Below are 16,247 nucleotides of genomic sequence, written 5' to 3' on the forward strand. Positions count from 1 at the left end.
TGGAAAGTGAAATTCTCCTAAGCTTGCCCGAGTAAATATGAAAGCATATAGGTCTTTTTTTTATCAATCGTATATGGATAGGTCTAGTTCAAATTGTGTAAATAATAATAAGGGTTAAATAGGTTTTTATTCCTTTAAAATTGAGTATTTTTTTTAATCCTCAAAGGTTTTTTTTTAGTCTTTAAAATCTACAAAATGTTTTTTACAGCTAAAATCTGATTTTTCTATCTTATATTTTAAAATACATTTCTAGCTGCTAAAAATTGTCATAATTAAGTTAGGAAAAATAATCAAGAACTCATTAACTGTTTTAAAGAATGCTTTTTTTTTTTTATTGATTTGATTCTAGCAATTTCAAATTGTCAGAAAATTGTACCTTAAAATTTGAAATGGAAAATTGAATTTTAGCAGTAAAAAATGTCAAAAGTGATGAATCTCTTATTTCTTATAAAAAATGTCAAAAGTGATGAATCTCTTATTTCTTATTTGTCTCGTATTTTGCAAAAGTACTAACCTTACGATCTAAAGGCTTCAATTAACCACTAGACCGATCATTTTAGCTGCCAAGAATTATGCAATTTATATTTATATATAAAATCTAGCATGAAAGATTATAAATTTTGAGTATGTTAGGATCATATCTTGCACGTCATTAGAGGAGAGTTTGTTGAATCAATGTGCTAGAATTATGCACCTGATACAATATAATAAATATATATTGTTATAATTAAATTTTTAAAATTAATATATACTTATTTTATTTGTTTAGAATCTCATGGATCAACATTGATTGATAGATTTGAAATTATAGAATGCTCTTCTGAAATTATAAAATTATATTAATTTGTGATGTATTTTTAATTTTTTAAATAAAAATTGGGTCATGTGGGTCAACTAATAATCCACTGATTTGATCGTTGACCCAATGATGATGACGACGATGAATAACGATAATTGTTAAAATAATTTTATTGAAATATCCTTATTTTTTGTAAATGCATTATTTATAACTATTGGTTGATTCATGGTAATAATTGTAAAGTTGAGAAGCACAACACTAAAAAATCATTATTGCAAGCCTCTTCATTTTGGCCGCCAACCATGTGACACCATTTTTGGTTAACCAATGTTATTTTTTAGCCGACGTTGGTTAGGGTTTTTTTGATTGATATAAGCTAAGATTTTTTGGCCTACACCGGTTAGATCTTTTTGCCCAACATCAACCCGTGCCTGTTTTAGTCTACACCAATTAGGATTTTTTTGATTGACATCAATTAGGGTTATTTTGCTAACATCGGTCAAAACTATTATTTAGCCAAAGTTGGCTAGGGTTTTATTGCGAATGTTGTTAGGTTTTTTGGTTGATGTCAACTATGATTTTTTTAGCCGACACAGGGTAGAGTTTTTTTGGCCAACATTGGCCAGAACTATTTTTTAATCAACGTCAATTAGGTCAAGATAATTTTTTGGTTGACATTGACTAGTAAGGAACATTTTTCGGTCAATGTCGGTCAAAAACATCACCGATCGATGTCTTTTGAAAAACCTTAACAAGTCAACCAAAAAATAGTGTCGACTAATGTCAGTTGAAAAATAGTCTCAACTAATGCCGGCTAAAAAATATTCTTGACATATTTTAGCAAAATAAAAACTAATTGATGTTGGCCTAAAAATATTAGTAGTTGGATTGAATAAAAAATAAGTTGATAAAAATTATCAATATTTGTATTTTTAAATTATCAAATATTTTTTTAAAAATTAATTAAATATTCCAAAATTAGATAATATTTATTAAATATTCAAATAAAGCATTTAGAAAATGAAAGAAATTAAAATCAAAACATTTTAAATTTCTTAAAATTTTAAATTTCCTCCTCCAAACACGTTTTGAGACAACAAGTTTTGAGACATCAAGCCTTTCTCTTAAATAATGCTAATGGCCAATAGTTAAATCATATATGAGCTAGACTAGGCTACTAATCACATATACACTATCAATGGATTGTGCATTTTCCTCCATACAATTCAGAGTCAGTTGAAGCACCATTATCATCAACAATATGCTACTTCAAACTGAAGAGGTTGAAGGTGCATTTTTTTTTTTAAAAGTGTAAAAATAGAATAGGATCGGACTGACATATAACAATAGAATATATATATATATATATATATATATATATATATATATATATATATATATATATATATATATATATATATATATATATATAAATTTCAATGAAATCAATCATGAAGAAAGCTTTTACGAACCTCCACCTCTCACCATTTCATATCTAGCTTTGCTCCGTTTCTTTTTATCTCAACAAACTTAGGCTTTCGCATCAAGCTTAGTTCCAATGCATTTGCTTCAGCTAGCTTTGCAATGGAGGAAGACTGGACTTGGGCATTCTCTTCTTGCATTGCATGTAGAGCTAGGACCGACTCAACGATAAGTAAGAGTTAAAACAAATTTTAAAATAAATTTTTTACTTTAAATATATTGAACCTTTTTGCAAACAATATTTTTTAAAATGTACGATGCTTTTTTTATTTTATAAACACTAATAACAATTTTTTTTAGTGGGTCTAAAGTGTAATTAAACTTTATTTGCTTTATCATTTGGTCAAACTGTGCAGAGCTCTCTCAAGATGCAATTGAATGATTTCCACAACATCAGCATAAAATCAAGGATCATCTAAACAAACATCTCAAGCAACAATCCTAACAACGAGAACACTATTTATAAATGTCCTACAATTCTTGTCATAAAATTGAAATTGAAATAACTTGGTAAAGTATTGAACAACATGAAGTGCTATATAAGGAAAGAGAACATGTATCATTTAGTATGAAGAAGACAAATTTAAGACCTACTTGGTTTAAGAAAATGGTTTTTATGGAAAAGTAATGCCTATATACTTCAAATGAAGCTCAAGGAAAAAGGGAACGTGAAAAGAAAGAGAGGAAATAAGTTAATTCCCAACCTATGAACAACTCTTCCAATACTTTTTCCTCAAATTTTCCTCTCACTTCTCAACTTCAAATAATACAATTAAATGTGCTGACTGTTCTCATTTTAGAATCTCCTCAGTTTCAGCTAGTTCTTGCCTCAGTTGATCAAACTTTGAACTTCATTCTTGCTTCTCAATCATGAGGATGCCCATATTGTATTGGTAGTCAAGAAGCTATAAAAAAATGAAAGTAAAAAATAAGGTAGTAAATTTTAATTATTAGTGAAGACATTTCGACCTAAACTGTTTTCAATAAATTACAAAAGAATTTTGAGGATTTCCTTCACAAAATAAATCTCATGTACTACATTAAAAATATCTGTTTTATTTTAACTGGTTGTTCTGCTAGTTGGTAAAATGAAGTGCATGCCGTGCAGTTGGTATAAGAAAAATAAGTTACTTCAAATACCTTATGAAAAATTCTTATTATTTTAGTTGAAATTTCATTTTACTCTTTTATTTAATTTAAAAATCTTCTTATCTTTTCATTCAGTGTCTAAAAAAATCATCGTATTTAATCTTATGTTCTTACTTGTATACGACAATCAATTCGTCAATTATCATCACTACACTATTTTTTATAGTTAATTTTGTTTTTGAATCAAATCAACTTTATAAATATTTGCTGAATTATTTTATATTTTTCTATAATTAAATGACCTAATTTGTTAGCTTATAAATTTTTAAGTAGCTTTCAACTTTTAAACTCCTAATTAACTTATAACTTATAATTAAGCTAGTAAGCTTATAAGCTAATTTTACCCAACATATAATGTTTGATAATGCATAATATCGATACAACTGTTCACGATATATAGAAAAAACTGAAAATTACATTGATGACAAACCTTAGACACTAGCTCAATACTAAATTGATGTATAACTGAGTTAGAGTCTTAGAGATGGTAGTGATAAAAAAAATAAGTATCTGTCACAGGTGTTTGAGAGGAAAAATTATTCCGTGATTCCGATCACAATGTGTCTGTGGTTCCAACCATCATAATCGAAAATTTTAATTTATATAAAAAAAAAAATTAATGACACTCAATTACATGTGAGGAAGAAATTGTCCCGGATCGACCATAGTTGTCGTGGACTAAATAAGTTCCCGTTTGAGAGACCTGGACTCTCCTACTACTGTAATTTCCAATCCAAATCAGACAATCTCAACTATAATTTAGACAAGTCCCTCTCCCCTTTTAATTATAATTTACTGTCTTATGAACAGGTGCAATCTCTTCCCTTTCCGATTGATTCTTGACTCCCACTATCTCAATTAATTATCAACCAGACAATCACTACTTAATAACTTCATGTGGCTCTAATATTCTGTTACCCTTCTTCCCTCATGATGTAATAAACATCTTTAAAAGGTATTTTACTAACAAATGTCCCCAATTAGAAAGAGTAGGTAGTGAAAATTTTTGCAAAAAACAATTCAAAATAAAATAAAGGAAGGAAACTTTACAAAACAAAGAAATTACATGAAGTTTTTAATTTTTTTCCTTATTCCTAAATAAAATGACATAAGTCAAACAGAAAATAATATCTCACAATTATTGAAACACACTTTTTTTTTTTTACATATTGAAAGACGCACAATCATATAACTTTGAAAGACACATTATTACACATCACAAACCATCATCAAAATAGATGAGCAAACGACTTTGTTAAACATTGACAATTCCGCGTATTCTTTTTATCCATGGATTAAAGAGCCAGTCCTGAAACAAAAAGATACAACCACATTATTGAAAGCACAACATGGAGAATCTAAATTTCAAAGCACTGGAATCCCAATTCCTACCCTTATCAAAACATTACAATGGTGAGATTTTTGAGAGTGAAAAAAGTGCAACTAATAGCTCTTGAGGGAACAGAACATTAACATAAAATTTCTTGTTGCAAGTTAGACAATTTTATCCTTAATTTCTATTGGGTGATATAGAACAAAAATAAAAAAAATAAAAAAAGCATACAACAGCAGATAAAAGAACTTAAAAGTAAATAAATTATTTTAGGAATTAAATAAAAATTACATATCCTGATGACTAAACAGTACTAATAAAAATATCCTTTTATAGGAAATCAAACCAAGTATTTCATTTACTTATACTTTTAAGATTTAATTTATTAATTAAGAAACATACATTGGTAGAAACAAACTAATAATTAAGAGAAAGTGTTGTGAATTAAGAAACGAATAGGAGACACATAAATACATGTAATTCGAATCCATTGTACAGATGTTAGAAAGAAAATGCATACCTTTTTATGAATTCTAATGTCTTGAGTGATGAATAATGTGAGTTTTTATTCCTTGTTCGTAGTCTCCGACAGTAACTTTTACAAGGGGTACATGCTGGATGATTGGGTGCTGTGGTCCTTCATTGGGAGTAATGCACTCATTGATCAATTCATCGGACATATGGTCTATAACGAGAACTTGAAGTTTTTCCAAGTGTTGAATGCCAGGAGGTACTGTCTTGATTTCCATTATTTTCCAAATTTTGAGCTTTTCCAAAGAATACAGTGCTCCTTTATCTATAATGATGGATTTCAAGTTAGGGAAGAATCCGAGAGATAGTTCCTTTAATTGATGAAATCCTCCATTTTCAAAATACAAACTTTCACCTTCATAAGCATCCAACATTTCGAGGAATAACAAATGTGGCATATTTTGTAGTGATTTCAATGGATCAATGGTTAACTGGGAGGATCTCAAAGATAATTTTACAAGACTTTGGAGTTGTGGAACCCACTCTGGAAACTTTTTTAACTTCCCATCCAGGCGAAGCTTCTGAAGCATCGGCAGAGGTGAAATAATAGGTAAATCAATGACTCCACCTGCAGTTGTTTCAATGCGTAGTTTCTCCAAGTTTGTCATCTCATTCAGTGAGGAACATAGAGCGCTTCCCTGTTCTTCCTTGACACTAGTCAAGCTTAAGTTCCTTAACTGCTTCAGCTTTCCCAGTTCTCTGATTAATTCTACTTCAACATCCTCCTTAATAAGCATTATCCCCTCCACCTCCTTGTCATTGTTGTCGTTGTCGCCATCATCATTAGTCATAGTTAGCTTGACACGACGCAACGTTTGTAGGGATGCCATGCCTCCGAGACCATTCAATTGAAACAATGTTATATAATCACCCTCCACCTCCCGGTCATTGTTGTCGTTGTCGTTGTCATTGTCGTTGTCGTTGTCGCCATCATCATTAGTCATAGTTAGCTTGACATGACGCAACGTTTGTAGGGATGCCATGCCTCCGAGACCATTCAATTGAAACAATGTTATATAATCACCCAAAAGATGTCGTAGCTTTCTTAGCTTGCAAATCTCCTTTGGAATTTCCTCGACATCTGTATCCCTTATGTCCAAGGTCTCCAGGTTGTGGAGCTTACAGATGAATTCTGGAAGTTGAGTTGGCATCTTTGAACTTCTCAGGTTTAAATACTTCAAGTGTGCTAGATTTCCCAAATTTTCAGGAACAGAAACAGAATACAGTAGAATATCTTTAAAATCAAGTACCTTCAATAGCCTATATTTTGTAGGGATTATTTCCAAAAAGTTGGTGGTACATAATTCTTCTGCAAAAACAAGCAGTGACCGGGTGTGTAAGCTTTCATTGCTCCCCAGTAAATCATTGGAAATAGTTTCTATTGACAAGCGCCGAATCATCCCACTTGACATCGACTCATCTTCTTTAATGATATGCTGGCAGAAACTTAAATCCTTGGATTTTTTAAGAAGCATATCGTGTAGTAAGTCATGAACACGACAACTCTTAGCTTTGCCATCTATGGTAAATGAAGAGACTTGCACTAAACCTCTGCCAATCAACTCTGAAAAATATTGTTGTGCAGTGTCCTCTAAAGTTTTTCCTTCTTCCTCTCTTACAAATCCTTCAGCTACCCACTGCCAAATTAATCTTTTTGAATTAACTTCATAGTCTTCGGGATATGCTCCAAAATACAGTAAGCATGGTTTTAGATGATATGACAGATCATCATAACTGAAGCCTAAAATCTTTGTTATGCCAATTAAATGGGGATTTTTGTCCATCTCTGAACTCAGGCTTCGCCTAATTTTTTCCCATTCAAATGGGGTCTGTGTTTTGCCTGATAAAAGACTACCAATAGCCACAATTGCCAATGGTAAACCCTTACATTTTTCAACAAAGTCAGAAGAAATTTTCTTGAAATCTTCTGGACAATTTCATTATTGTGACATGGAAATGCCTTCTTGCAAAAGAGTTCCATAGATTCTTCTTTAGTTAAAGGTTTCAGCTTATGCACCATATCAAAAGGAGATATCATACAAGAGTCTACAACACCATCCATCCTAGTTGTGATAAACACTCTACTTCCTTTTTTATTATCAAGCATGGCATTTTGAATCTGACCCCACAGTTCTATACTCCACACATCATCAAAAATAACAAAGTACCTCTTTGGTTGCAAATACTTTCTCACTTTATGAATCAATGAATCTCGATCCATTTCATCAATTCCTTGAGGAGCTTTCTCTTGTTTGTCTTCTTCGTACAATTTCTTCAACAATTTCCCCAACACTCCTTCCTCAGTGTAGGTTTTAGACACCGTGATCCATGCACAACATTCAAAGTGAGCAGTCACCTTCTGATTGTTGAAAACTCTGCCGGCAAGAGTAGTTTTTCCTAACCCGCCCATTCCTACAACAGAGATGACAGTGCGCTCTGATGGTCCCTCCACTAACCAACCAATCAATTTATCTCTTTGGCCTTCAAGGCCAACAACTTCAGCTTCTTCAAGGTAACGTGAATGCTTTCGAGGGTCATGCCATTGGACACTTTGGCTCCCTCTGTAGCTGCTTGATCCTTTCTCAAGAGAAGGTTTGATTAGGTAGTCATAATCAATACCTTTTTGCTTGATTCCTTGAACAAATGACTTAATCTGCTGAATCTCTGATGCTATTTGATGACGCCGCTTCAAAGATTCAATGAAGTGAGTGATATTGCACTCGAAGAGGAAATTTACACAACCAAAAGCATCATCATGAGGCTGTTGTTCAACAAAGATCATGTATTCGTCAATGACATCTTCTATGCGGAAAGATGCTTCTCTCAACTCCTTCACCCATGCTTTGACTCCCTTGGTTGTGTTGTCTCCTTCTTCTGAAGCCATTCTATCTGCCTTCTCAAGAGAGCTTTGAATGTAATCTAACTCTTTTTGTATGTCCGCAAATTCTTTGGAGATGCTCCAAAGCAGATTTGCTTCATCTCTTATTAGTGATAGCAGAGACACTGCCATTTCCGCCATTTGAGTGTAGCTAGCTTTAATTTCTGTCTGAAGTGTATTGTGAGAGGAGGATTTTGTGATATGAGAATTGTGTTCTTAGACTTATTTATAGCATTCCCAAGTCTTTCTTGAATATTTCGTTAGCAATTTGAGCAAGTTGTGAATATTGATTCTGCTAATGAGTTGAGATTAAACAATTTTAGTTCTATACGTTAATGATATTTGCTCCAATAAAAATTAAAGCAAATGTTAGTTTGAGTTGCCAATCTCCAAAGTGGATCTAAGCATGCACGTCAAGTTCACATTTATTTAAGATACATCACTGTAATCTTAATAGAGAAGGTTCACATTCTAAGCTTTGTCCTTTTGCTAATTTATAAATGCAGCTAAACTATATTAGTTGGAAGGAGTGCATGGTTTGCTTTAGTTTGATAACTTTTTATTTTTATTTTTTTACCAACTCTTTCACTTTCCCCCTCTTTGTACAAGACATAATTTTTGCGTCTGAAAATGACATGTTTGATAAAATTAATTAAAAGTTAAAATTTAGTTGAAAGTTAGAAATTTATATTATTAAATTGTAAGTATTTGATAAATTTATGTGTTGAAATAGATAAAATATGTAAAATTACATAAAAGATAAAAATAATAAATTTTTTTCTTAAATAAAAAAGAATTAAAAGAAAATCTAATGAATATTTAAGGAAAAAAAATAAATATAAGAAGGTAGAAACTAACGTGTCAAAAATCACTACAAACTACTAAAAAACAGTCATTTATTAAATAGTCAAATAAATTTTTCAGTTAGTAAAATAAATTAGAAACTAACTAAAATATTTTACCTAACATACTTAATAAATGTATAATTTTAACAAGTTTTAATTTTAAATATATATTAAATTTCTCACAAAGTAAAATTTAGAATGTGTAATTAGGTAAATAATCTAGTCAAGTATTTATTGAACAAAATCTCATCAAATGTGAGTTTTTTTATAGAAAGCTTTTTTGAAAAGGTTTTTATAGTAAGCATGGCTTTGAAATTTTTTGAAATATGTGTAATTATTTTTATAAATATTTCTATGGATTTTATTAATAAAATTAAAAAGAAAATTTAAAAATATCATAAGTTATTTCAAACATTTTTTAAATATGCAACATTTCGTAAAATTTAAAAACTATATTATATTTTATTAAATTACTTTATGTTAATGCATCAATGCAATTTGAAATATAATTAAATTAATTAATAAAGTACATTTTTACAATTGTTTGAATTATCTAATACAATGCTATTTGAAATACTTGATCTGTAAGATAATATATATCATTTATTGGTTATCTTGAAAAAAATAAAAAAATAATAATCAAAAGTGTAAGTTTACTAAGTTGGACATAATATAAATTTATCTTGTCCCATTAAACAAAACATACATGAGATTAACAATTATTAAGTTTAAACTATTTAAATAAAATGATAAACCTTTAAAAATGTGATATATATATATATATATATATATATATATATATATGTGGTGTTTAATCTCTTATTTATGTTTCTCCATTCTACCTTTCGAATTTTAGCTAGCCGAAACTGATTAAAGTCTCGTTTAAAGTGGTCCTATTTTTTCGTTTTTTATTTTAAAACTTAATCTTAAAAAGAGAAGAAGTTTAAATAAAATGGGGTTGAAATGATTTTTAAATGAATTTTAAAGATATTTTAACTCACTTTTGAAAAGAAAAAAAAGTTTTATACTTTTAGTGGAAGCAATTTGTCTCGTGCAATTTGATTTTATCGGTCATTTGATCGATCAGTCTAGCTAGCTTTAATTTCTGTCCGGGTATTGTGATATTAGAATTTTGAGTTGATACTTACTTATTGATCAAAAGTTTTCTTACGTCAAACGTGAGAGGAAGACTTTTGAGCTTTCATGTCTGTTAAATTTTCAGTTTTTGATATAATAGAGCCAGTTGCCAAATATTATGATTTAGCTTATCTGTAAATGAGATTAAACAATTTTATTAGTTGTTTGTCAAATGATCTTAGTTGCACCTATAAAAATTAAACCCATTCTGCTAATCCACATGGAGGCCATTTTTTTTTTTTAATAATCCTTGCAAGTAGTAAACAAAATAGCTAGCACCAGCTGGTAGGGGTACCTTAAGTTGACTTTATATGTAATAAACATTATTCTTTTTTAGTCGTTATAGCGCAAGTAGTTAATCTCGTGATTTAACTATATTAGGACAAAAAACACCTACGCTTTGTCATTGACAACTATTTAAAGTCTCATTTGAGGTGGTCGTAAGTTTTTAGTTTCATGTTTTAAAACTTAACCTTAAAAAGAAAACATGTTCGAAAAAATGGGATTAAAATAATTTTTAAATTAATTTTAAAGATATTTTAACTCACTTTTGAAACAGAAGAAAAAAAAAAAAACAGAAGTTTTAATTATACTTCTAGTGGAAGCAATTTGTCTCGTGCAATTTGATTTTAGCCGCCATTGCAGTCTAGCTAGCTTTAATTTCAGTCCGTGTATTGTGATATGAGAATTTTGTGTTGAGACTTACTTATTCATCCAAAGTAATCTTACGTCAAAAGTGAAAGGAAGACTTTTGAGCTTTCATTCGTCTTTTTCAAATATTTTCTTTGTTTTATTTTTTGACATAATAGAGCCAGTTGTGAATATTATGATTTAACTTATCTGTAGTTCTGTAAATTAGATTAAACAATTTTAGTTCAGTTTGTCAAATGTTAGCTGTACCCATAAAAAATTAAACCCATTCTGCTAACCCACATGGAGGCCATTTTTTTATTATTTTTATAATCCATGCTAAATCATATGCACATTGACAATTTTCTGAGAGCTAAAATCATAAAAAAGACCGGGGACCAAAATTACACATCAAGAATTAAAAAAATGAAATTACAATTTAACCAACATAATTTTGACGCATCAACATTTTAGCTTAGCTAGTTATCATTCTACCTTTCAAACACATATCTTTTGATATACTTTATATCCCTTAACTTTTGATTTTCATTAATCTTAGTAGTTATCAATGTTCATAACTTCCGATTTTATTTCCTTAAAAAAAAAAATCCTATTCTTCTTAACTTATCTATTCTAATAGAATAATGAACTATATCTATCATACAAATCCATACGAAAAAAAGAGGCAACTAAAATCATACATGTTTAAAACTAAATAAATAACATATATATTTTTTCTCATTATGATATTGATATTAAGTAACTCATGCCGAAAGCATTAACTAATCTTTGTCTAAAACTATAAACAACTAAAAGCATATATGGTTATAACTAAATAAATAAATAATATTTTTTTTGCTTACTATAATATTAATACGAAATAACCCAGTTAAAAGAGTAACTCATCTTTGTTGGGCTTGCAAGCAAACACAAGATGAATATTTTTTAATCTCCATACTCCAACTCAACACTCTCACCCCACAGCACCACCACACTTTCAATTAATAATATCATACATAGAATAAGAGTTTAAAATGAAAAAAATCATTAAAAAATATCTTTTCAAAATTAAATAAGATTTTATTAGGAAAATTAGGATATTATTTTTATTTCCTTTGTAATTAAATATCATATCTTCAAGACTTCAACATATTTATAATATTATAACATTAATTAAGAATATATTAATTAGTGATATTAATATTAGGAGTATGTTATCTTTTTTTGTTTCTTTTTATTTAGATTCTAGGTAATTTATTCTCATATATATAGATCGAGAAATCATATGTAATCAAAAGGGCGAAAGATTAATATTGAATTAAAATTTAGATTTTCTTAGATATTCTCTTTGTTTGAATATTTTCACTAAAATTGGCAGTATCTTCTCTTACTGCCCAAGAAACAACAGATAATCAATGTGATGCTGTTTCTTGTTTAGGAAAATGGAAGATTTGATGAACCTTAGAATGGAAAGGAGCACTGAAGTAACTAAAGAGAAATACTGATGCTGAGTGCAGGAACTAAAATGAGCCAAATAGACAGACGAATCTAGAAACAAATGTGTGTTGTGTGTTCCATGTTCAGCTCAAGAACAAACATTGAAATACAACAGGGTAGCAGTAAGTCAGTAACAAGTATTATCAACTTTTGTCAATATCTCCAAAAGACTTACTGCACCTAAGTTCCATATATAACAACTAGATTTTCATTGAGATTTAGCAAAAGCTGAAAGTTGGTTAATTTTGCTATAAGTAGGATCGGTCATTCTTTTTTTTGAAAGGTTAAGCAGGATCATTCTATTACACTGTGGTATAAGGCAATATGATAAAAATGAGAGAGATACAGAGGTGAGGTAAAAGAAGGTTCAATTTGTCTTGAGAAAAGAGGCTGATGTGACAAATAATATAGTATTGATGTGGCAATGTATTATAAATAGATATATAAATCATCAATTTTTTTTAATCTCAATACATGGCTTATGGATAAATCTTTCAGTGAATAAATAAGAATCTAAAGGTACGTATAAACTAAACCATATACGTCAAATGAATATGAAATTTGATGGCAGGGGAAGCAACTTGTGTATATATAAAAACATAGGATTCTTTCAATCCTGTCCCAAATAAATTGATGCTTCTCTAAAGTCCTAGCAAAATACCAGTATTAGCTCTACTGGACTGTGAAGCACTGGGGGCTGATATGCAACTTATGATGTGGAATTCATGAGAACAATCTAGTTTTTCTTTTCTTTTTGAGCAAACAAACTTCTAATAATGACTACGCGAGGTTCTAATTAATTGCAGAGAGAAATGAACATCTATTTATCTATTTATTTATAATGTATAAATCTTGAGGTGCAAAGCTATATGCTACCACATCTTATTTGTTTGTGTCGGTATATAATGAATTCTATCTTCTATTGTATTTCTCTCCTACTAAAAGATCTATAAATTCACCCCATCCCGTGTCCATTTAAATATAGGTAAGTTGTCAAATGCAGTATTTGTTCTCTCCTCTCCTTAATCCTCTAAATTACATTTCTAATTTGATGCTGCATTTCTCACAAGAAATCAAATACAAGTGATACTCTTATATTATTTGGAAGAAGGAGAGTATAGAGTTTTTCAATATCATGCTGTCACGTAGGCAAAATTAGTAATTTGGAGGAAGTAAAACATTCTACATTTTATGTCACTATATCAATATAAAATAGTATTGATCAATAGCCATTGATATATTTTAATAAAATTAATAATTTCTCACATTAATAAAAATTTAAATTATTTATAATATTTAATTTTACATATTGAATTTAAATGAAGGAAAAATGATTAAATAAATAAATGTAAAAGTGTACACTAATTTATATGTAAAATTTTTCAAATTTATTTATTTTTATAATTAGTTACTTTAAAATATATTTATGGAAAATAATAAATTAAACTCATGACTTTAAATTAAAGTTATAATATAATATAATATGAAAATAAAAAAATATAAAAATTATATATATATGTATAAATTTAAAAATAAAATTATTAAGTTATATTCAATTTTAATTATTTAAATTAGAACCAATTAGATAAATGTAAATTAATGATAGAAGACTAATAGTTAATATAAATATAATAATTTTTACATTATTTTTATTTTAAATTTTATTTTATAAATTAATTTTAAAAAAATTATAAATGTAATAGTTAAATAATACATATTATTGGCTTCACTTTTATATAAAAATAGTTATATGTAAAAATATATGTTACAAAATTTATCGTATGATAAAGTTAATAATATTTTTTAATTTTAAATTATGTTTTCTAAGATAACTTTTTGTTTAACAATAAAAAAAATATATTTTAGATTATTTTAATACCACCTTAAAGTTACACAATGAATACCAATAAGATTTAATAGTTACATATAGTAAAATACTATTGAATCATATTAAACAAGATTAATAAGAAACCGTTATATATAAGTAAAGTTATAGTTTTAAAAATAATTAATGACCATATCTATTTAATATAGTTCATACTATTTCAAAAAATTTGAAAAATATTTAATTTTTTTATCATAATATACACTCAAATTTAAATAAATATTGTACATTATATATATATATATATATATATATATATATATATATATATATATATTATTTAACTTTTATGTTTCATATTGATATTGCATTAATATTATTACTTGAAGAAAAAATAAATTATAATAAGATTCAATAGGCTTAATCAGTTTAAAGAGAATATGTGTTCATTTCTAATATAATATTTAACATTATTTTTTAATTTTAATATTTATCTATTTGTTTCACCACTAAAAATCTTTAAAATGAATAATTTGATTTATATGCATTTATTTTTCAAAAGATGTTGTATCACCATTATTACTCGAATGAATAAAAAATTACAATAAATTTAACATACTTAATTTTTAAGATAAAATTAACTTAATTAAAAATATAATTAATCAATTTTCTCATTAATAATATAATTAAGTATAACATACTGCAAAATACTTAAAAATTATTATTTTTATTGATATAAATAAATAAATATATATATATATATATATATATAATTTAAAAAAACCCTTACAACACACAAATTCAAAGTCTAGTTATAGTTAAACGGAAACCCATTTTTTGAGCTAGTTTGAAGGAAAGAACCACATTGATACTGGAGGATGCCACTAGCCTGTGGTTTTTTTTATGCCAATGGAAAAATTATTAAAATTATACACTTATTAAATTTGACACTTGGTGTGTGAATTTATCCCTTCTATATATATATAGATAGGATGGAAAAGAAAGAGTTGGTAAAAAAAAAACGATCAAAATAAAATTATATCTACGGTACAATTTTGACAAGCAAACCACTCCTTTAATCTAGCTAATATTGTTTAACTACATTTATAAATTAGCAAAAGGGCAAAACTGTGTTCAGGAGATTAACAGCTTGCTCTATTAAATTAAATAAACTGAGGTATATTAAAAAAAAATTGTGAACTTCACATTCTCCCACCAGCTGGGTCTGCTTATTTTTACCATCATCACGGTAATTAAAAATTGATAACTTCTATCGGTACAACTAACATTGACATTGACAGATTGCACTAAAATTGTTTAATCTCAATTTAGAGAATATCCAAATTGTATTCACAATTTTCTATATGATGACAAAAAAAACTAAAATGAACTAGGAAAAATACTCCACTTGCTGAGAAAAATATTTAACAAAGACTTAGCAAAACTCAACATTAGTCTTCCTCTAACTGTAGACATAGGGAACTTGGGTCAATAAATAAGTCTCAGAGCACAAATTTATCAGATAAAAAAATCATCATACCACAATACACTACAGATCAAGAGAAATCATAGCTAGCTAGATTGGAATGGCGGAAATGGCAGTGTCCTTTGCACGAGACAAATTGCTTCCACTACTAAGCGACGAAGCAAAACTGCTTTGGAACATCCCCAAAGAATTTGAAGACATACAAAATGAACTAGAATACATTCAAGGCTCCCTGGAGAAGGCAGATAGAATGGCTGCAGAAGAAGGAGACAACGCAAACAAGGGAATCAAAAAATGGGTGAAGGAGTTGAGGGAAGCATCTTTCCGAATAGAAGATGTCATTGGTGAACACAACTAGGATGGAGTGTTGTAGACTCTTGTATGAAATCTTCTTCGGATAAGGTGCATAAGCTGAAACCTTTAACTCAAGAAGAATCTATGCAACTCTTTTGCAAGAAGCATTCCGATACCACAATAATGGACATTGTCCAGAAGATCTTAAGAAAATTTCTTCTGACTTTGTTGAAAAATGTAAGGGTTTACCATTGGCAATTGTGGCTATTGATAGTCTTTTTATCTGGCAAAGAAAATACTCCATTTGAATGGGAAAAAATTAGGCGAAGCCTAAGTTCAGAGGTGAACAAAAATCCCAATT

At 28.6% G+C, this 16,247-nt stretch overlaps 1 protein-coding gene across 3 annotated transcripts; it reads right to left on the reverse strand.

Annotated features, from left to right (window-relative positions):
* Positions 1–4,501: 4,501 nt before the first annotated feature.
* LOC100780825 (disease resistance protein RPM1) lies at positions 4,502–8,451 on the reverse strand. Of its 3 annotated transcripts, none has more exons than XM_041013600.1 (3): positions 7,463–8,451; positions 5,284–6,931; positions 4,502–4,739 (listed from the first exon to the last, which is right to left on the reverse strand). In XM_041013600.1, the coding sequence occupies exon 2, from the start codon at positions 6,767–6,769 to the stop codon at positions 5,297–5,299; it is 1,473 nt and encodes a 490-aa protein (XP_040869534.1). In that variant the 5' UTR covers positions 6,770–6,931; positions 7,463–8,451; the 3' UTR covers positions 4,502–4,739; positions 5,284–5,296. The 3 variants fall into 3 exon arrangements, with proteins under 3 accessions (XP_040869534.1, XP_025983127.2, XP_014627855.1); XM_026127342.2 differs by having other exon boundaries at positions 7,463–8,449; XM_014772369.3 differs by having other exon boundaries at positions 5,284–8,450.
* Positions 8,452–16,247: the final 7,796 nt, after the last annotated feature.

The sequence above is a fragment of the Glycine max genome, chromosome 20 (genome assembly GCF_000004515.6).
Source record: "Glycine max cultivar Williams 82 chromosome 20, Glycine_max_v4.0, whole genome shotgun sequence".
Lineage (NCBI taxonomy): Eukaryota > Viridiplantae > Streptophyta > Magnoliopsida > Fabales > Fabaceae > Glycine > Glycine max.

Coding starts and splice junctions, on each gene's coding strand:
- LOC100780825 (XM_014772369.3), bottom strand. CDS start 7,078: ATGGACAAAAATCCCCATTTAATTGGCATAACAAAGATTTTAGGCTTC.